The sequence below is a fragment of the Diadema antillarum genome, unplaced genomic scaffold, assembly GCF_040938485.1.
Source record: "Diadema antillarum isolate AM-2024a unplaced genomic scaffold, OU_Dant_1.0 seq00000138_RagTag, whole genome shotgun sequence".
Taxonomy (NCBI): Eukaryota; Metazoa; Echinodermata; class Echinoidea; order Diadematoida; family Diadematidae; genus Diadema; species Diadema antillarum.
In genome coordinates, this window is record NW_027271215.1 from 354,407 (window position 1) to 376,493 (window position 22,087).

General features: G+C 38.8%; 1 protein-coding gene across 1 annotated transcript in view; it reads right to left on the reverse strand.

Moving 5' to 3' along the window:
- The window catches only part of LOC139727645 (uncharacterized), a 33,686-nt gene extending 12,843 nt beyond the window's left edge, over window positions 1-20,843 (reverse strand). Inside the window, exons 1-3 of the mRNA XM_071638625.1 lie at window positions 20,758-20,843; window positions 16,625-16,893; window positions 761-853 (exon numbers count right to left, since the gene is read on the reverse strand). Coding sequence (XP_071494726.1) covers window positions 761-853; window positions 16,625-16,893; window positions 20,758-20,770 — 375 coding nt within the window. The 5' untranslated portion in view covers window positions 20,771-20,843. The remainder of the gene's footprint in view (window positions 1-760; window positions 854-16,624; window positions 16,894-20,757) is intronic.
- Between the last annotated feature and the right edge of the window lie 1,244 nt (window positions 20,844-22,087).

Below are 22,087 nucleotides of genomic sequence, written 5' to 3' on the forward strand. Positions count from 1 at the left end.
TACGGACGGACGGAAAGACGGACGGACGGAAGGACGGACGGACGGACGGACGGACGGACGAAAACATAATGCCTCCGGCACCACTTCGTGGCGGAGGCATAAAAATGGCAGTCTCCATGCCATCAGACAGGCATTACGGTGAAGTTCAAAATTCAAAGGAAATTTTTCACTCACTTCACCATTAACATGTATGGACAATTGTCTAAAGAAAGTAATAGTTTAGAGTGAGGTTAAAGTTAAATTAATTGAATAGAAAAAATGTTCAACATCGGAAAGCACACTGCAGGTTTGGCATTGCAAATACCGAAGGCAGTAAGTTAATGTGACAGCCCGCTCACGCAGGAGTGTCCAGGGGCTACATGTAGGTCGAGACGTGGGGTGCTTAGGAGTTCATGGAATGCAGAGCAAAAAGTTTTGACAAAGTTTTACCACACGTTTCTTACAAACTTGTCTGAGGTTTAGTGCAAATGAGACTACGAGAGTGATTATTTTCTTTAATATGACGTTTTGATATCTTTAGAGATTTTTCAATCATCTTTTGATGCCAGATGGTAATGTGGGTTGGGAAGGAAGCCCGTCGCGGCTCACACCCATTCATGGCAGCATACTGGCAGGTTAATCCATACCATTACAAGTTCAGGTTACACCACTACTATCAGTGTTACATGTTAAAAGTTGTGGAAAACCATGTTTACAACGCATAATTTGCAATATTTTGACTCAAATTAATAACATCAATGAATTCTTACACAACACTTACCATGTAGATCTCTCCGCAAATATAAGGGCTCGATCGATACACAAGGTGCTCATCTTTTCCTCCCACCTCAGGTTGGTTTTCTGCATGTAGAACCTGTCATTTCAAAAATATACAGTATGTAAATGTCATGTAGAAATTACAAAAATTTACATGAACATGTATACATGTACATTGTAAGTGTACACATGTACAATTGCATGCAGAATTATTCAAACCCCTCTTGCTTTTTGTACACTCTGGCAAATTGAATAACATTACAACTGCAGATTATTACTGAATCATACAAGTGGTGAACAGATTTAGTACAATGCATTTATACCAGATCAATAGTCTTTGATTTGCATACACATTGTAGTTAGAAACTTTGATCATTCATGCATGAAGAGATATGGTCCAGTGAGCACAGTATGGTCAGTTTCAAGGACATTGAAGACATACAGTATCTTTTCAATAATTTTCAGTTGTCATACATTGTTGTATGTTTATTATGTACACTACATGTATTTATAACAGTTCAATCTGTTGTAAGCACTTTGGGCCTTATGGGAAACACGCATTATAAATGTTAGTAACAAAAATAATAATAATAATAATAATAATAATAATAATAATGTAGAACAGGGCCATGGCAGGTTGACCGTTAATGCACACAAAGATTTGTACATTGTACACAATGCATGTACATGTACAGCTGTATGCAAATGAGTTATTAAAACAAAATGTCAAGTACATGTACAGTATGCATTGTTTATTATGACAATTACTTTAAAAATGCAGCAGAGACTTTGAGTGAAAATTTGAAAAGTTCTGAGTTAATTTGGGATATTTCAGCATACATGCACATGTATGTACCTACTGTATGTGAACATCACAGCAGAACTTTTGGATCATACGTCATTACCAAAGTTTGCTAACATACATGTGGAATCATGTGGGACGAAGTGGTAATGTCTGGACACTATAATTGAATTTCCCATACAAATGAGATACAATACGGTACATGTACGTACATGTTCCATGTACATGTACATCAATTACCTTCAACCTTGAACACAAAAGTAAATATTGATCACCCCTTTAACCTGACTATCAACATGTGGTTATTAGTTATCATGTATTAAGTCAATGTACCATCAAGTACAGAAAAAATAAAGTGTACAAATGAGACCCTCAGAGCCATCCCCCCCCCCCCTATAACCATTTTGAAAATGTGCCGAGAGGGAGGCTTTAATATACAGTGTACGTACAGGTATGTACATGGAGTTTTCTACATGTATTGTGATGTTACCCCATTATCAACATGACGCAAATCTCTCGTTCGAAGAGGCTACACACCCGTAAATAATGCCAGTGTATATCTTGGCAATCAATGACTTCAAAACCAAAGATATAAAACACCTGTTTCTTGACCCTGGCCTAATCTAAGCGTCAGTCATCGCCACAGCGCCAGGGGGGGGGGGGGGGGGGGGGGGCACCGCGAGAGGAGGACATTGTTTTGGCTTTGGCATGGGCTATGTACAGTAGCTCCATGGTCCGTGTGTGTGTGTGTGTGTGTGTGTACGTGTGTGTGTGTGAGTGTAGACATTCAGCGTATGCAGACTGGTGGTCGATGTATCTGTGTACGTGTACGCATGCATTACACCAAGGAGGTATCATACCTCCTTGATTACACTTTGTCAGCACCGGCAAACTGGCAATGCTCTCCTTCTTATTCCTGTATTTTCGTTATTTACGGGTCAATTTTTTTCGTTCGAAATGTAAAATGGATGACCATAGAATTTCTCAATAGAATATAAAATTGAAAACTTTAGAAAGGATAGAGAAAATTGAGTTCACTTTGAATGGTCTACCACAGGCAGATATCCTTATCATGCTCTTACGTAATACGACAGCTGCTGCAGTCATTAAACCCTGGCTTGGCCTCCAGGTTTGTCATGCCTGAGCAGAAAGTTAATTTGCAATGGACAAGTATACAAAGTCCAGGCTAGAAGGGACCTAGTCTGGTTTCCAGACCCTTTGTCAACTGGACTCCGCGGCGACGAAGTCGCCGCCCCGCGACGAAGTCGCCGCCTTTGCCAAAGGCAAAGGGTCTGGGCACATTCGCTTCAAGTGGGAGGAGCCTAAATTTACCCCCAGTGAGCGAGGGCGATCATTCTGTCATTACGTAATAAGGAAGAGGTCACGTTAGTGACCCCTGCATCCTCACCCAGAGGTCCCAAGGACACTCTCCATATACATTACATGCATGCATCCACTGTCCGTGGAGTATTTCCATGCACTGTTTACTGCATGGAAAGGTTATCTGGTGCGATAATCCTGTTTCTGATAGGGCCTATTTAGTCACTATATCCACACTATGCACGGAGCTACTGTCAATACACCATGCCCAAGACACATGGCATCCAAAGAGCGAAAAATGAAATCGAAAAAAGAAAGTGCAGCGGAGTATTGTGCAAAATTTTTTGTAAAAACTTTGTATGTGGAGATGAGTTGTGGGTGGCCGGCCCATGTGATATATAATGTATTATTCTATGTACATGTACTTTTTATGTTCGTGTTTGCTGATGAATACGTTCAGTTGAGACCCTTCTTTCAGCTAGTGAATAAAAAAGAAACAGATGATTAGCAACGTGCTCTTCCGATCAGTTCTTGTCTTCATAATATCGTGTCCCTCTCGTGGAAACATTGCGGCAACTGACTAAACTTAAAAATATTCTACGATATTGTTTATTTCTTCATCTCACACATATGATAATCACCAAGATAATAACATCGGGATATGTATGAACCCACACAAGAAAAATGAAGTACACTTGCATGTATAGGTGAGCTGGGGTATTGTGGCCCCTCAATATAAGATGTCTTCATACACCATCTTCTATCCCTTGAAATAGCCCGCTTGATAGCCGTACAAGGTCACTTCTTACCACTATATGCTCCAACATCCATTCATTTAGCAATTATAGCATCTATAGGGGGACCAGTTTTTAAAAGAACGCGCGATAAGAGCCACATCTATTCATTTCCAATTTATTTTTCATAAAGTCACTTGATGATAAAAACCTTGTCTGAAGCGCTTGGTTATGTATAATGAAACAAATAATCAAAAAACTATTTCTTTGACAGAAGGCCATTGTTTGAAGCATGATGCGCTTCGGGGCAATTATGCCCCCCCCCCCCCCCCCCCTTAAAAAGCCTTGTTTTGCTAAGAACATCCATGGGTATATATGCAAGAAAGAATACTAATTATTTAGTTTAAGTCGCAATTAACATGGTTCATTGCTGGCATATATCAAGTGGACGTATACAGTGCAATCATAATGAATTATCATTGCAGCTTGGTTTTGGATATTTTCAGCTGAAAGACTTCATTTCCCAAGGTCATCATGCAAAAAAAAATTAACGGCCAAACGTTACAAACAATAATAGACTCTGACTTACAGTTTTTGTATTCACATAATTAAGATATGACAAGCTCTAGCATTTGATATAGATTTGTCCATGTAACTCATATATTTTTTCAGCTTATTGCAGATTTATCACTTGTATATCCATATATAAGGAAGTATCAGTTTTGTGGAATATTTTGCCTCAATTCAAATTCTCAAAAGATGCTCATGTACTTTTTTTCATTGTTTTTCATATGCTCAGAGACCCGTCCATATTAGTTAATCATAATAAACTTTCTATAAAAGAAACAGGAGCCAAGTTTATGACAAATGATATGTTTAGAGACAATTATCACCCCATCATAAGACTATTAATTGGTTTTTTTTTATTTCTATATATAAGAAGCAACGCAAGTTGGCTGCTTTTATTACCTCATTCAATGCAAAATGAAAATTGAGTGTAGATAAGTAGAGAACAGAAATAAGTTCGGTACTATATGGCACACCACAACCAATTATTAATTTTGGTCTCCATCCTGTCACAATTTTTGCTTTTTAATCCCTCGACGACAAACTTCTCCATTTCACCATATGCATGTCTTTAGTTGATATTAATATGCTCCTTGGACCTTATAGGATGTAAGCATGTAGGCCATATAGGTGGTATAACCAGGGAGGTGGGAAAACCGAGCACTTGTGTGACCTTTTGTAAATATTGATGGTGTTACATTCCTGATTCCGATAATTGAATGGTGAATGTGGCAAAGAATGGTTCATCCCGATGACGATGTTGGCTATAGAGTATATGGGAAAGGTGGAATACGGAGGAAGAAGAGGAAATATTCGTTTTCTATCAATAATGCAGTCCAAAATTCCAATTGTATTCCAGCGCTCTTCCCTTAAATTTCATTGCGTAATATTCTATATAGTATCTTAACAATAACAACACCGCATTTCGCTGAAAAATAAAACATATTTTATTTTCGGAATTACGAATCCTATTTCATCACCAGATTGACGCGCCTTTGGAATAACGACCCTTCATTCATTTTGGGATGAACGAAACTTTGGAATAAAGAACCCAATTAAGTTTTTCGGAATAAGGAACATTATTCAATATCATCTGATGATATTGAATAATGTTCGTCATTCCGAAAAACATGATCTGATCAACAAACCTTCTGAAGAATTACGACTCTGCATTCATTTTGGGATTAATCATAAATTTTTGATTCACGAAACTTATTACATTTTAGCACTGACAAACTTTCGGAATAATGAACTTAATCATTCGCATTAGCGAACTTTGTTCGGAACGTAACGAATTATAACAATGAGAATTATACGTATGAAAGCATTGACAAAAATTTAAAGAATATAATATGTCCAACTCAGATACTTTTAGCTTGAATAAAATTTTTTTATATTTTTCCCGTGCACAGGTCATATTGAATCATAGCTTTTCTCAGAATATTAGCCTGCCTTATGCAATAATAATAGCTTGTCATCAACATATTTTACAGAGCATGTGGAAGCACTATGCTTTTCAGATGGAGAAATTGTGTGTTTTTGTAATGTATCTCATCGTTCTGACTCTTAAGTATGAGTTTAACGTTATACGAACAAATACAGCGGAAGGCGTTGTGCATCAATCAATATCGCCACAATCAAGTCTATTATACTTGCAGGGTTTTGTTGTTGTTGTTGTTGTTGTTGTTTTGTTTTTTTAGAGGGCCTAGTCAATTTTTTCATCCACAAAGATGCCTGATTTTGAAACTCACAATTCCGGATACCTGATTTGGGAAACCTCTTTAGAGTTTTCATTATTCGTCGAAAATGATCATTGATATCATGAGAACAGTAATTATATCTCTCTAAGATTTATAATGCTTGCTTTTTGTTAAGTGCTGTCTGGGGCAAATTATTTGTAGGCCCTATAGGGCCCCATTTTCTCTTTCTCTTCTTTCGTTCTTTAAAACAACAACAACAACAACAATAATGTATACATGAATTGTTAACTTGTTTCTCTCTGAAGAAACCCAATACATCCCCCCTTCCCCCCCCCCCCCCAAAAAAAAAAGCAACAAATTAAAATACTTCACTGTTGATGCTGTTTATTTGGATATTTGAGCACCAATTCGCACTTTGATGAATGTCGGAAAGATTTGGGACCTCAGATAATGTTCATTTACATTGAGCTGATGATTGCATTCCACGTCTATAGCACCTATAAAGGGACTGTACAGTACTGGTTGAGGTGGGCATTCATCTTTTGAACATTCCTAAGCGAGATAATGAAAAGCCTCTTATGAAATATGAAAGAGCATGTCATTTTAAGAAGGATTCAATGTTTATTTGATGAAAATTGGTTTTCAAATGGCTGAGATATCAAAAAAAGTGCTAATAATAAAAGGCGACATGCCACAACTTTATTAGGATCTCTTTGTTTCACCTTGTTTTTGGTTATCTCGGCCATTTCAAAACCGATTTTCATCGAATAAACTTTTGATACCCCTTATAGAACTTAGAAGGTTTCTGAATATCTCGCAAAACGTTAAAAGCTATATCCTCACCACGACCTGAACTGTACACACCCTTTAAGATTAAATCATTGAAGTGAACTCAATATCACATATAGAAAAAAAATGTGTATCTGAAATTGCCAGTTTCTATCAAAATATGCATCCATTTTGTATTTTTTCATTGGTCAAAGATCCGTGAATTTTGCTTTATTTGAAGGATTCAGTATACTAGTAGTCAAATTAGACCGGTTTTTACATTCATACTCATAAAGGCCTACTAAAAAAAAAAAAAGGTAAAAAAAAATGTTGCTGGTTTTCCCCAAGTCGAGCCTACAAAAGAAATCCATTAGACAACATAGTGGAAACGAGAAAACGACCCAGATGGTTATGCATTAAAATACTGTGATTGAGATACTTTGTAAAGGAAGGAAGGGAAATGTGGTTCGCATTTACTGATTGTATTGCACTATAGGCCCTACATTAGTTGAAAAAAACCCCCAGCACAAATGAAGAAACAAAAAAAAAAAATCTTCCTTGGACACCTATTCCTCATTGAGCTTATAACATAAGTAACAAGGATATGTGATTTTTGATTTCGTCGATAGACACAATGACACAAAATGGTCTGCTTTAATTTTATTGGAAACATAGTTCACTTGACCATTGTGCGAATCTGTAGTAGTAAACAGGAAAAAACGTGAGTAACAATCAAAAACATCGAAAACTTTTAGGAATACACATCATGGAGTACACACTGTCTACGATTGCCGATTCTTCCATCCGACCTTACTTTAGATCTTAGAAAAGTCCGAATGTTCGTGTGCAGAGAGGTATACGCCTCCCTGAATGTACCTGTATACCATCACCCTCATCCTGCATACTACAGTATACACCATCCACACCATTGGTACACACACGCCGCAATGCCAACACACAGGTAGTAGGGAGAGTCCTCCCACCACCCGGCTCTGATAACACGCTGAGCAGGATAATTCGAATTTCGCGCTTCAGAGGACGGGAGCGCTGACAGATTTATGGATTCCGCCCAAAATCGGGCGGAATCCATTAACTCCAAGACGAATGCTTCCAGACCCTCTGCGCGAGAAAATCAACTTAAACTATACTAGTTTTCGACGTTGAGGGCGTCAATATCATGGATAGCGAAATAGTATGGGCAGAGGGTCTGGAAGCCAGACTAGAAGGGACCCAACCTTGTTTTTTGATATATACAATGTTTTTTGATGGTTTCTTGTCAATTCGAGGGTGCTGATTCCAAATCCGATTGATGCCACTCGCGTAACCTTGAGCATTTTCGGCAAAATGCAAAAATCCAAAATGGCCGCCAGATATGCTAATTCGGCCGTGATAATAAACACAATAATGTGCATTATATGACCAATTATTCCACCAAACTTTGTACACAAACTCTGTTCCTAGAGTTACTCCATCTGCATTTCCAAGCGAATTTTCATCTCATGTAGGTTCATTTAGCATTCAAAGCTCATTTTTTGTTCAAAATGGCCACCATTCCTATGCTTATCTACTATATGAATGGCAAAACATATGCATTGAAATATAGAACAAATTTCCTGTATTTCCAGTCCCGTACCTACGCTATCATAAAGTGTTGCATGTGCAATATGTTGGGTGTCACTTACAATATATAGGGGGCCTACATATTCATAAACCTTACGATGTTGAACACAATTTCTTATATATTTCATTTTGTCTCAACAAAAGTCTCAACAATGTAAGTTCACTAAACGTCTCGCAAGGAATCAATATACCATCATATTCTACATGTAGGTTGAATATAAAAATGTAATACTAACACAATATATTAAGGAGCATAGATACATGGTATTTATCAAAATGTTGAAAATGGAGGGGAAGCTAGAAAGCAAAGCTTCTAATATGCATTCCCCTAAAACCATATTAACAAAGTACAGAAAAATCCTATACAGTAAGTGCAGAGATACATGGTTGCAGACAAAAACACATCGGACATTAATGACACAACTAAAAACCCTTTGCATTGTAGATTTTTTTTTTTCCAGCAAGGAGTGGGGGGGGGGGGGGGGAGGGAGCAGTCCGAGGCGAGTTCGAAATGGATCATATACCTCCATCACTTTTGATATGATATAATTTTGGAGTGCCACCTTGATATCATCGAGCAAACCTGATTTTCTTCTTGAATTAAAACAACAACAAAAACTGTTGAAGGCATAAACGAAACTGTCCAAACGCAATACCGTACAAATTGTTTATTAAACATCAACCAAGGAGCAATGCATGTGAGATACAGTCATTTTCGGATACCTCGACGTCGGATAAACCGAATATCACTTACCTCGGGGGCAAAATGAAAGTCCCGATTGTTCCTATGGAGTTTCCGTGTATTAAAATTCGCGTAGCTCAAAGAAAATAACTTGAAGTTCGGTTACCTCGAAGTAAAATCTACTGTCCCGATCTTAATTAACTTATTGTTTTTCCCAGCATGTAGCTCGAATCGAAATTGCAAACATCACTCAGCATCTCCGATTAAGCGCGCGTGGACAGCGAAGAAGACCTGTCACAAATCTTTTCACACTCGACTGTAAATATTCCCGGCCAGAACAATCGCACGCCCAAAGAATACCCAGTACACAGCTGACAAGAAAAATCCCCAACACCTACCTACATACGTACACGGTATGCACATACATTGTAGCACCCTTGCCAATGGAGTGCTTACGATAGCACTACGCTCTGCCCCATCATCTTCTTTTCTTTAACCACTGTGTTTTAATTCTTGATCATGATAGTCATACCGTGCGCGTAGATTTCCTAACTGTCGTGGCGCACCTGCGTGGGTGTTGACAGTTATATCTTTGGCATTAATCACGGTCCACTGTCCAAACATCAATCTCCTGCGTAGTGCCTTTTTTTAAAACTTTTTTTTTGCCTTTCATGAAGTATGTTTCATTTATTCCCCGAAAACGCAAGCACTGATTTTTTTTTTTCAGCAATGCGATTATGAAAATATTGTGGAATATGATGTGGAAGTATAGGCCGAGGATAATAAAGAATAGAATAGACAGGGCCCCACACTAACTTTTATCGGGCCACCAGTATCACTGATTATTATTTTTTGGTGGTCGAATTTACTCGAAATTAAAATCTGGCGACACACAAAAAAAAAATGGAGAAAAACATTAGAAATGAAATTAAATGAAAAACGTGGGAGCATTTGCCGACATTTGTTAGCATCCGACATTTGTCTTAGCATTGTAAAGAGCCGAAAGTTACCGTTATTCATTTCTTATTGTAAAAGCAATCATCCAACATTATTAGTTTGTTAGCACCTTGCGGAGCCGAATATTACCGTTAATCATCTTGAAATGTAAAAGCAAACAACCGACATTCATTTTAGCATCTTACGGAGCTGAATGCTATCCTTATCCATTTCAAAACGTGAAAGCAAACATCCGCTATTTGTTTCAGCATCTATATCTGAGCGGATTAATACCTTTAATAATTTCCAAATGTAAAAGCAACAATCTGTCATTTATTTTTGAATCGTACGAAGCAAAATATTACCGTTATTCATTTCACACATACAACATTTATTTTATCATTGTGCGGAGCCGAATGTTACTGCTGTCCACTTCCGAAAGTGAAATGAATCATTCTGACAATTTTTTTTATCATCGTACGGAGCCGAATGTTACTGTTTTTCATTTTTGAACGTCGAAGCTGACATCAGTCGTTTATTTTACCATCAAACGTAGCTGAATGTTACTGTTATTTATTTCGAAATGTTATAGCAAATATCCAATATTTTTTTAGCATCATATGGGGCAGAATGTTACTGCTATTCACTTCCAAACATGCCAAACGTAAAATCAATCATTCGAGATGTATTTTAGCATCTTCCGGAGCTGAATGTTATTGCCATTTACTTTCAAACGTAAAAGCAAACACCCAGCATTTATTTTATCATCATAAGGAGTTGAATGTTATTGTTATTCATTTCCGAACGTCAAAGCAAACATCAAACATTAATTTTACCATTGAATGCAGCTGAATGTTACTGTTATTCATTTCGAAATTTAAAAGCAAACATCAGACGGTTATTTTAGCATCGTGTATGGAGCAGAATATTACTGCAACTTCCGAACATAAAAGCGATCATCGGACATTTATTTTAGCATCTTCCGGAGCCAAATGTTATTGCTATTTCCTTTCGAAAATATAAGGAAACATCCGACACTTATCTAACCATCGTACGGAGCTGAATATTGTTTTTCATTTCCGTACGTCAAAGCAAATATTCGACATATATTGCAGCGTCTTCTGGAGCCGAATGTTATCCTTATTCATTTCCGAATGCAAAATCAAATATCTAACATTAGTTTTAGCACCATACGGAGCTGAGTCTTATCGTTTTTCATTTCCAAAAGTATGAGCAAACATCCGACATTTATTTTAGTATCTTACGGAGCCGATTGTTACCGCTGTTCATTTTCAAAAGTAAAGGCAAACATCCAACTTTTTTTGGTGGCACGATAGGGCCACCAAAATCTTCATTTCTGATATTTTGATTTCAATTCTGATTTTCATTCAATTCATTCATATAAAAGTCGATTCAATTCCAATTGACAAGCATGCAAACAATCGGTAGGCACTATAACAGATATGCCATGTTGAACATCGATAAACGTCGCAAAAGTCGAAGAAAATTCGACATCGTACCTCGAATTTCGCGTACCTCGAACTATTTTCTTCAGTCCCGACGAATGCGAGGTATCCGAAGTTGACTGTACCTCTTTCAGTTCTCTCACAGTTCCCAGGTGTTGATAACATACACTTTGACATCATGATCTCATTCAGTCTTGTCTTCAAATTAAAATTGTCATTTTTATTGTCTTTAAAGAACCCTTTAATTGTATGTTTAGCAGCAGGCTACATCAGCCCCAAATTTGCAGAATTCTCAGGCTAAAGATGCATATTACATGACGCAAATCTCTTGTTTGAAGAGGCTTCACCCCCGTAAATAATGCCAGTGTATATCTTGGTAATCAATGACTTCAAAATCAAAGATATAAAACACCTGTTTCTTGACCCTGGCCTAATCTAAGCATCAGTCATCGCCACAGCGCCACAGGGGGGGGGGGGGGGGGGCACCGTGAGAGGAGGAGATTGTTTTGGTTTTGGCATGGGCTATGTAGCTCCATGGTGCATGTGTGTGTACGTGTGTGTACGTGTGCATTACACATTGTCAGCACCGGCAAACTGGCAATGCTCTCCTTCTTATTCCTGTATTTTCGTTATTTACGGGTCAATTTTTTTCGTTCGAAATTTAAAATGGATGACCATAGAATTTCTCAATAGAATATAAAATTGAAAACTTTAGAAATGATAGAGAAAATTGAGTTCACTTTGAATGGTCTGCCACAGGCAGATATCCTTATCATGCTCTTTATACGACAGCTGCTGGAGTCATTAAACCCTGGCTTGGCCTCCAGGTTTGTCACGCCTAAGCAGAAAGTTAATTTGCAATGGACAAATACTTCGACTCCCAACTCCCAAACGAAAAATCTTTAGCGAGGTATAGCACCCCATCAGCTTCGTGGAAGTGGGGTCTCGCCTCAAACGAGGGATTGACGGCATGAGTCCTGCAATTGTTTTAATTGCAACCACATCTGGTGATGTTCAGCGCTTCCTCAGGTGTCAGAGGGCGATTATTTGCCATAGAAACAGGATGAAGACATGAAGACTTGCTTAATCACCACTCGTTGAAGCCCTATGGCTTTGTTGCCAGGCCAGAGACAGTGTTGTAGGTAACTTGGGTGGCATCCTGCAGAGATGACATCAGACCAGCATCTGCACCAACCTGTTTTGGGGTCAAAGCTTTCAAGTTACGGGAGGAAAATTTAGGCTTGTGGGATTTCAGGCGCATCAATGGCAGGTTGTTCAAGGGGGCATTTCATGAAGTGGTTTGTCAAATCTTTTTTTTTTTGGACAAACTGTTATAAGCTATTAAATTCCTTGCATCTGATTGGCTGAGAAAAAATTTGTCAAATTTGTCAGACAAAACGCTTCATGAAATGCCCCCCCCCCCCCCATGCTATCGTGTTTGGAAGGTCAGGGTATGCGTTGACGGCACTGGTAACACTTGCCATCCTTTCCTTGCAGTGGGAATCAGTGGGAATGCTGGAGGATGATTGTTGCCATCCTTTTGGGATTCATTTAAGAGTATGTTATATATCTATTGTCGAGTGAAAATTCTTTGCTTCAGAATGGTCTCATATTCAAGTAATGTGCAGTTTAATGTTTCCAGGTTAGCGTCCCTGGTCAGTGACGGGGCATATGTACACACCCACACATACTTTCACGCGCACACATTTAGAAAAGATACATGTACACACAGGGAAAACACACACACACACACACACACACACACACACACAAGAAGCATGTCACGCCCACAAGACCACACCCAACACACGCCCATACAATGTACATGTACCTGTGCTAAGTGCACATTTAAATGCAGGCCCACCTATTGTACATTATGTGAATGTCTAGCAACCATCCCAAAAACTAGGGAGATGCAATGTATCGCCTCATTACAGGGCTCTGTAAACAAAAATCTGCACTCTTTACAGCCGGGTATACCCACCGCAGCCCTATGATACAATAAAATTACTTTGAGTGCAGTGTGGCAAGGGTGGGGTTTCCTAGCATGCACATAATACATAAAAATTTCCTAATCAAATGTGTCATTTGTCTTCCCTACCCACGATCCTGCAAACTCCTATAAATATAACTATAAAGATAAATTTACCAACACATTAGACAGTACTGAGAATAAAAAACTCTACTAAGAATCACTACAATAATAATTATTCAGTATATCAATAAAATATGGTATTGCACTTTTCTAAACCGATCAGTTTTACAATACAATTGGGAATATTTTGTAACATTTCTTAAATTGATTTTAACATCTCTTTGATCCGGTAACCACAATGAATGATTGGGGTGCTTTTCTAATTGCAGAGCAAAATCTAAGCACAATTTCCTTCTCCTTTCTTTTAAAGATAATAAATTGCACACTTGTAAGGCCACATCATATGTACACGTAACATGATTACAACTTAATATGATTTTCAATACACGGTTTTGAATCTGTGTATGTGTTTTTTGTGAGACTCAAATGAAAAAGTGGGGCACAATATTCTAAAATTGGTCTGATTATCCTGTATACACTGTAATGAGATCAACTATTGATAAATTAAAATGTTTCAATTTGCATAACATAAACAATCTCCTATTGCATCTTTTCACCATTTCGGAAACATGTGCATCCCATTTGAGGTTCTGCTGAAAATACACACCTAAAATTCGTTGACACACAAACTTTGCTGAATTGATTGCTTCATGAAAGCAATTGTCATAAAAACACATTTCTGAGGATTAAGTTTCATGTTATTCAACAATGACCAACTTGCCAGTGCATTAATTTCTCTTTGTATCTGAGATGGCTGATTCCTCTGTATCCCTAGCCTCTACAATAGTCAAATCATCAACATCTACATAAAATGAAAAAGGGCAATCTTTGCAAGCATCATTTATCATAATCAAAAACAAAACCGGTCCAAGTTTTGTTCCCTGCGGAACCCCTGCATTGCATTCTCTAACATCAGAGATACTGCCAAGTGTGATTTAACAACCTGTTGTCTGCAATATAAAAAATCCATAACTAATGAAATAACAAATGGACGCACATTCATAAGCAGGCCTCGAAATAGGATTTTGGAGGGGCAAGGCCATACAGAAAAGGGCACTTTTCCAAGAGGCCAGGGCACTTAGGTCAGTCAGAGGGGCACCAAGGCCACATTCGAAAGGGCATGTTGGGTGTTTATACGCGATGTGAATGCCCCACAGAGCAGAGCTACCAAGTCTCACGCATTCTGCGTGAGACTCAAGCATTTAGGGTCCATCTCACGATCTCATGCATGGCACCCATTTTTCTCACGCATTGGGTGAAATCTGCAACTTGGACCTATTAACAATGAGCATAGCTCAAAGGATTAAAGTGATAGTTGCAACTGAAGGTGTATTTCCCTTTTGTCTTTCAAAATAAGTAAAAAATAGTCACTTAAGTTGCTCCTGATCGCACCATTAAGAGCTAAAAATTTAAAAAGCTCCGTACTAACCCCTCCCACACCCTTGCTCGCGAGCACATGTGCGCGCCGAGACGTTGAGTCGTGAAAATCTCACTCATAAAAAAAAAATAGAGCTGTATGCTATCGACCGTGCTGCTACACTCCAGCAGCGCACGCACGCATAAGATCTCTCCGCAGCAGACGTTAGGCAGTAGGCCATACGCAATACGATGTAGGTTCTGTAATACCGTACGTTCTCAACGCACACGCCGCGCTCGCTTTGGAGCACTTCAGGCGCCATTTTGCTTTGAGCATGCGGCGCGGGTTGGGCGCCCGGCGGGCATGAATGCAGAGCGAGATAGATGGCAATGCTCGCAGCCATCCGACAGGCCTGGCATTTTTTAGCATGGCTTGCGACCACTTGCTCCGGTTCGCCGCCGCTACCTAGCTAGTAACTCTATGGCCGCTGCGCTGCGGAGGCAGTCGGGACGGTAAAAGCCGGTCGGGTGTAGACACATGTACGTACACATCGTCTCGTATCTCGGAAAGATGCTTTGAGTTTGAATCAGATATATTGGGACGCGAGTGAACTGAAGGTACGATATTTGAGTAGACTTTGAGAAAGGGCATATTATACGTCATACATAATAACTTTCATTCTAAAAGGGCACCACTGCCACAAGAAAAAGGGCCCCCTTTTTTTGGCCGTAACTTTGATCAAGGAAAGAAAGGCATTGCGGCCAACAAGAGGGGCACCGACGGCCATGGCCGTCGGTGGCCGTCGGTTAATTCGAGGCCTGCATAAGTACCAATTTATGAATCAGAATTTTGTGATCCATTCAGTCAAATGCTTTCGAAAAATCTGTTAAAACCATAGTTGATACATTCCTTTGCTTATCAGCATTTTTATACAGGTTATGAAGCATTGCAATCAAATAATGACAAGTTGAAAGGCCAGGACTGTAACACCAAACTGATTTGTATAATTAATGATTTATGCAGACTGTGTAGAAGTTAGGAAGCGCTCACCTATCTTCATCAGACAGAGCAATTTCAATCAAAATCATGCTAGAAATGACAGAGAAGAAGCACATTTAATCATTTTCGAGCACACACGGACATACACACAGACACACATGCGCACACACACACGCACACACACACACACACACACACGCACACACACACACACGTACGGAACCCGTTTCATAGTCCCCTCCCCGAACTCGTTCGGCGAGGACAATAACTGTACAAATCTGAGATACATTTTTGCAAAAGCCAGTGATCTCTAAGACCTTTGACCATGTGACCCCAAAATCTCACTTAATAGGTATTGTCCCTTCAGGATATACCTTCCTACCAAGTTTGATGTCAAACCATCACATGTTTCTGGAGATACGGACAGAAACAAAACGGGATGGACGTAGGTACAAGCAAACGGACGTACGTAGGGATTTTCACAAAATGACCTGTGACCTTTGACCTTTGACCCCGTGACCCCAAAATCAGACCAAAGTATTATCCCCCCAGGATATACCCTCATCCCAAGTTTGATATCAAATCATCTCACGGTTCTTGAGATATTGACAAAAACAAAATGGGACGGACGGACGACCCAAGAACATAATGCCTCCGGCCACTTCGTGGCGGAGGCATAAAAACAAAAATGAATGTCTCATCCCTAATAAAACTACTCTCACTACACAATTCTGCTTGGATTTGCAAAATTAAAACATCATTGCCCTTAAGTTTGGAGACATTGGACACAAATTTTACATTGGAGAAATGGTGAGTTCATACCTCTTGGTGAAGGTGCACTTCTGAAGCAGTGGAGGTGGATGGGTCATCTATTCCTTGAACTGGTGCCTTTTTCCTTCTGGCATGCTGTTGTCGGAGGACTTTTGAAGCCATGGAAGTGGATTGGTCATCAATTTCTTGTACTGATGTCTTTTTTCTTTTGGCATGCTGTCTTTGATGGTAGACTTCTGAAGCCACGTCGGTGGATGGGTCTTCTATTCCTTGAAAAGATCGCTTTTTCCTTTTGCCAAGCTTCCAAGGAGGCTCATCATCTTAAAAACAAAACAAAAAAACAATAAATATAATTTTTCAAGTGCAAAAGTGGTTAAAACTAGTAACTTTGGACTCAGAAAGATCTACACCATACTATTAACACAATAACACAAAAATAGGTATAAGGAAATGTTCAATACATTCCTGCATAATGCATTTTCTAACATGAATATCTAGACACATACCACACAGTCATTTATTCTTTATACTGTACTTACAGAGCAAAGAAGACATACTAAACGAAAGATAATGATCAACTACATGTACGGTCACATAAATGTACTTGAATAGCCACTCATCTTTTTACACCTGTACATGTACAAAAATACACCTGTACACATTTTGCTCAGAGTCAGAGACATTGGCAAACATTGATCAACATCATTTTTGTTGTTGTTGTTGAGCTGTAAGGTTCAAATTGGAAATGTTTAACTGTGTCTTGTTATACATGCATATGACTAGCATTTATAAAGATCTTTAAAATAATGCAGCTGAAAATCATTATCTAAAGATAATATAAAGTTTTGGTACCTCAAAAGTTTCCCTGAATTTCCTTGTCGTAGTTTGTGTTTCAGGATAAAGTACCTTTCATATAACTAACACTGTGAGACTTACTCGCCCCAAAGTACTCTCATGTCTTACTTTACTTTACTTTTCCGGAACGATGGTGTAGGACAGAGCCTGTTCATCGATCAGGTAGAGTTCTCTTGATGCTCTCTTTCCAATCAAGCAATTGTCCAGCGCTGTTACCCTTCTAAAACAATTAACAGCTAAACTTCTATTGCGTATTTGTGTTATTACCAAAAATGGCCTATGGCAGGAGTTGACAGCTACTGGAGACCAAGAGCATGTATTATGTACCAATACACATACATGTAATGACTATAATCAGTCATAATCAAACACAACATCTTTCCAGTGCTTGTCTAGCCTATTCTTAAAGGCATTTATGGAACAAGCAGAGACCACTTCTTCTGGGAGAGAGTTCCACATACCAACAACTCTGTTAGCAAAGAAATACTTTCTGACATCTAACCTTGCAAACCGTTTTCGCTTCCCAGTTTCATGGAATGACCATGTGTTCGTCCATTACTATTATGAGAGAACATGTCAATCTTTGTGTGAATAGTGTCCATGTAGATACTTGTACACATCAATCATGTCCCCTCTTTTTCGACTGTAACTGAGAGATGGCAGTGAAAGTAATAATAATGTCTTAGTAATCATGCAATAATGATTTTGTACCAGAGCCGTTAGTTTGACTCGCCACCGTATGGCGAGGTAGTACTGTACACGTAAATGCGACCAGAAGCCCCATACACATACAAATTTTGTAGCTCTATAAAAGGCCAAAAAAAAAAAAAAAAAAATGGTTTGTTTTTTGCTCTTTCAAGTTAATTTTTTTTCCACAAATTTCATCTTGAGCAAATTTGTGAACGATTTTAAACCCAAAATTATCCATTTTAAGCTAAAGAAAGAATGAAAAAAAAGTCAAAAATGTTTTTTCATACAATACAAAGAAAATATAAAGGAAATTCAACAAAAATTCACATTTTTAGAATTATGAAAGAGCAATGGACCAACCTCTTTCAGAAAGCAGGGGGAATAATTGCTACCCTTAACATATGTCAATATCAAGCTGATGGAATTTGTAATTTTCATGAAAAATTGATTTTTGAAGAATTTTCTTTATATTTTCTTGGTATTGTTGTCCACTCATACGTCATAACCTCTAGTAGTCTCCTCGTCCAGCGGTTCCAACACCAAAACTTTAAAAATTCATAACTTTTGCATCGATTGTCCGATTTTCTTCAAACTTTCACTGATGTGTTCTACTAATGTTGCTGTTTTCACTCAATCCACATTGCTCTTGGGGTTTATCTTCCCTTTAAGGACAAGGTGTCCTAGCTGCACTAGATAGACAAAATTCTTTTATGAACTGTCTCTTTTTATCAGATACAAGTATTGAATGTCTTGATTTTCTGGGATGAGACAGATTGTCTCATGGGACGAATTGTCTCAAGATATTGTCTTGTCAGAAGTTATACATATAGGGGCAAAGTGTCCTAGTTGTGCTAAATTATTCTGGTTGCAGTATAATATGATACTTATTGTTTTATATTGTCTTTGTTGTACATGAACTCTGTCATGATCCATTTATTCTTATGTCTTGATATGGAATATTTTTGGGACATACAATGCATAACTCTTTATCAGTCACAAGATTTGAGTCATATAATTTCAGACTTAATATACTCATGTCATAGTACTGTAAACAGAGTTTATTGAGACGAATTCTGATGCACATCTTTTCATATCTTATTATTGACAGTTTGCACAATGATAACATTGCGCGAGGCAGTGACATAGTGTGGGCACGTCACTGTACACTGTACAGTACCTCGTAGTTTATTACCGTACTAAAGTTCCATTTATTATATAAGCTTCCATTTATTATAATAAGCTTGTATATTTGTGATTTATTATTTAGCTTGCACAGCAATGTAAATAGTAATGTAAGAGCAAGCATTTGTACCATGTAAATAGCTAATTCCAATCATTAGTGTATATAGAACAATCCAATCAGTAGCTAACTAAATCTATTTTCTACCATTTCGATCTACGATATCACAATGTGTAGTATTTACGACACAAGTTTCTTACCTCTGCTATGTACAATTTGCATACGAAATTTGTATCCAATGAGTTATTCGGATATGGCTGTAATATTTGTAATGAATGCTAAATGGTAAAATTGATAGATAACCGATAAGGTTAAGAGTTGTATTTTTGATAGCTAAACGGTCTAGGAGTTTAAATGTCTTTAACAGTCTATTACCTATACATACAGGTAACAATGTTGTTTGGACTTCGTGACCGTTTGAGTTCATTCTTCAAGGATTATATTTTTGGTATAGGCATTCGGGCAATGTTCAGGAGCTTTAAGTAGTTCGAGACTGCATTGTTAATTGGTTTATTTTATTAATATTGGCGATGCATACTGAGCCGACAAATTAAGTGAGCTAGTGTTGTATTCGGGGAAAGGTTAGGTGCCGTTGAAAATCCCGGCGAGGTGACTGGGGAGCTGATACATTTTGTATACAAGTAAACTTGGTGGAGCTCAGGGCTGGTTGCGTTGTGCTGAGGGCAGTGTCTCTGGGTTGACCTGATATTATCCAAGATTTAGGAGCGTTTTATATGCCGTTCTAGGCTTGATGGGAATACAAGCATCATTTACCTTTAATACAACCTAACCCAATCTGTAGAGATTAAACTAAAATAACGTAATTAGTGTTATATATTCTAGATGTGAACTAATCTTATTGTCGTAAGAAAAAAGGTGTCATCATAAGTTATTACAAATACAATGTACAGTTGGGACAGGCAGTGAACAATATTTGTTGTCACAACACTATGCCATACGTTGTGCACGACGTTGATTTGTCTCATGGACAAATGTCCATGATAAAAAAATGTCAATTCTATCATTTATATCGGAACAGAGCAGAGCCTATAATGAAATTATTGCCTGGATCACGAGAATGTGTCTTTGAATGTGAGATTGATATCTCGTTTGAAATGACATTGAGTGTGGAGTAGGACAAACTGTTCCAGTACAACAGTTGTCAGAGTTAACTTCCCGAGACTTCGTGAGCTATGTAGTTACTAACGGCAAACAAACGAAGCCTAGCCATTGCGCCTTACATACTCGGCAGGGGATTTTTATTTACAGTACACGTGTGTGTAGAAGTGTGCATGTCCTGATCAAACCAGCCAAGAGCTTCAAACACAGTCATGCCGGAATATAGTAGATTATAGAAGCACAAGAGCTAGAATGTGATTGCAGTGAGCTTTCAACTCACCTGTGTAATCCATGATGATTGCTGGTGCTGGTGCTGGTGTTAATCTGCTACAGATGGAGAATTGAGGTGTGCTGAAATGAGATTCGATGAAGATCTATAACGGGGTCCCAGTTCTCCGTATGGTGGTGGCAGCATTATTCGTCAGTGATCGAGACACGCAAGACACAGGAAGTTAGTCTAAACAGGGAGGTGAGACAAAAAGGAGTGGGCACTCTGCCCTGAGGGTTTTCCCTATCACTAGACTCAACACAGGATTACAAGGGATCAGTGCCCCAATGAACAAGTAAACGACCTCTTACGTAACGAGGTCAGTCTGATCGTTATCACTGCTGTTTGATGTTCGATCCTCGCGGGGCCGCGGTGATTTGGCCCTCTATCGTTAGGAGTATGGACAGGCCAGTTGACTTGTGTGTGTTCACAAGGACGTGTATGAGGGTTTTACATTCTTTATGCAGGCTCACATGGCATAATACTCTTGGGACCTGCTAGTCTAAGAATTCAGCTCTCGATAGATACAAAAATTTTGAAAATCGGCCAAGAAGAAGTTGAGTTTTGACAATGTAACTGTTTAACAATAGCCACTGTTTTGTTCTAGTCTTAATCAAATTACGACGCAATGTCAAGTGTAAATCCTGACTAGTGCACGCTGACGAAATTCACCTGTAGATCAGATGTTGGGGGTTTTTCTTTAGTCTGATGTAGCACTTCATTGTTCGCTCTTGTTGGTTCTCTTGTCATATTTTTTGGGAAACTTGCGTACATCCGCCAAGACATGTTTTTTTCTGGTCCCACTAACATATTTTTGTGAGCAATTTTAGTTCTCCAGGGGATGAAAACACTATTTGAATGTTTTTTGTTGTATGCTGGGGATAGATTGAGGCAGGAGGGCTCGAATCTACAAGAGAGTGGTCATGATGGAGACTACTATATAGGACCTAATCTTGGAGAAATAACTTTGTGCCTTGCCTGCCTGGTGTATGGTGAAAACTAGTCTGGCTTCCAGACCCTCTGCCCATACTATTTCGCTATCCATGATATTGACGCCCTCAACGTCGAAAACTAGTATAGTTTAAGTTGATTTTCTCGCGCAGAGGGTCTGGAAGCATTCGTCTTGGAGTTAATGGATTCCGCCCGATTTTGGGCGGAATCCATAAATCTGTCAGCGCTCCCGTCCTCTGAAGCGCGAAATTCGAATTATCCTGCTCAGCGTGTTATCAGAGCCGGGTGGTGGGAGGACTCTCCCTACTACCTGTGTGTTGGCATTGCGGCGTGTGTGTACCAATGGATGCTGTATACTGTATAGTATGCAGGATGAGGGTGATGGTATACA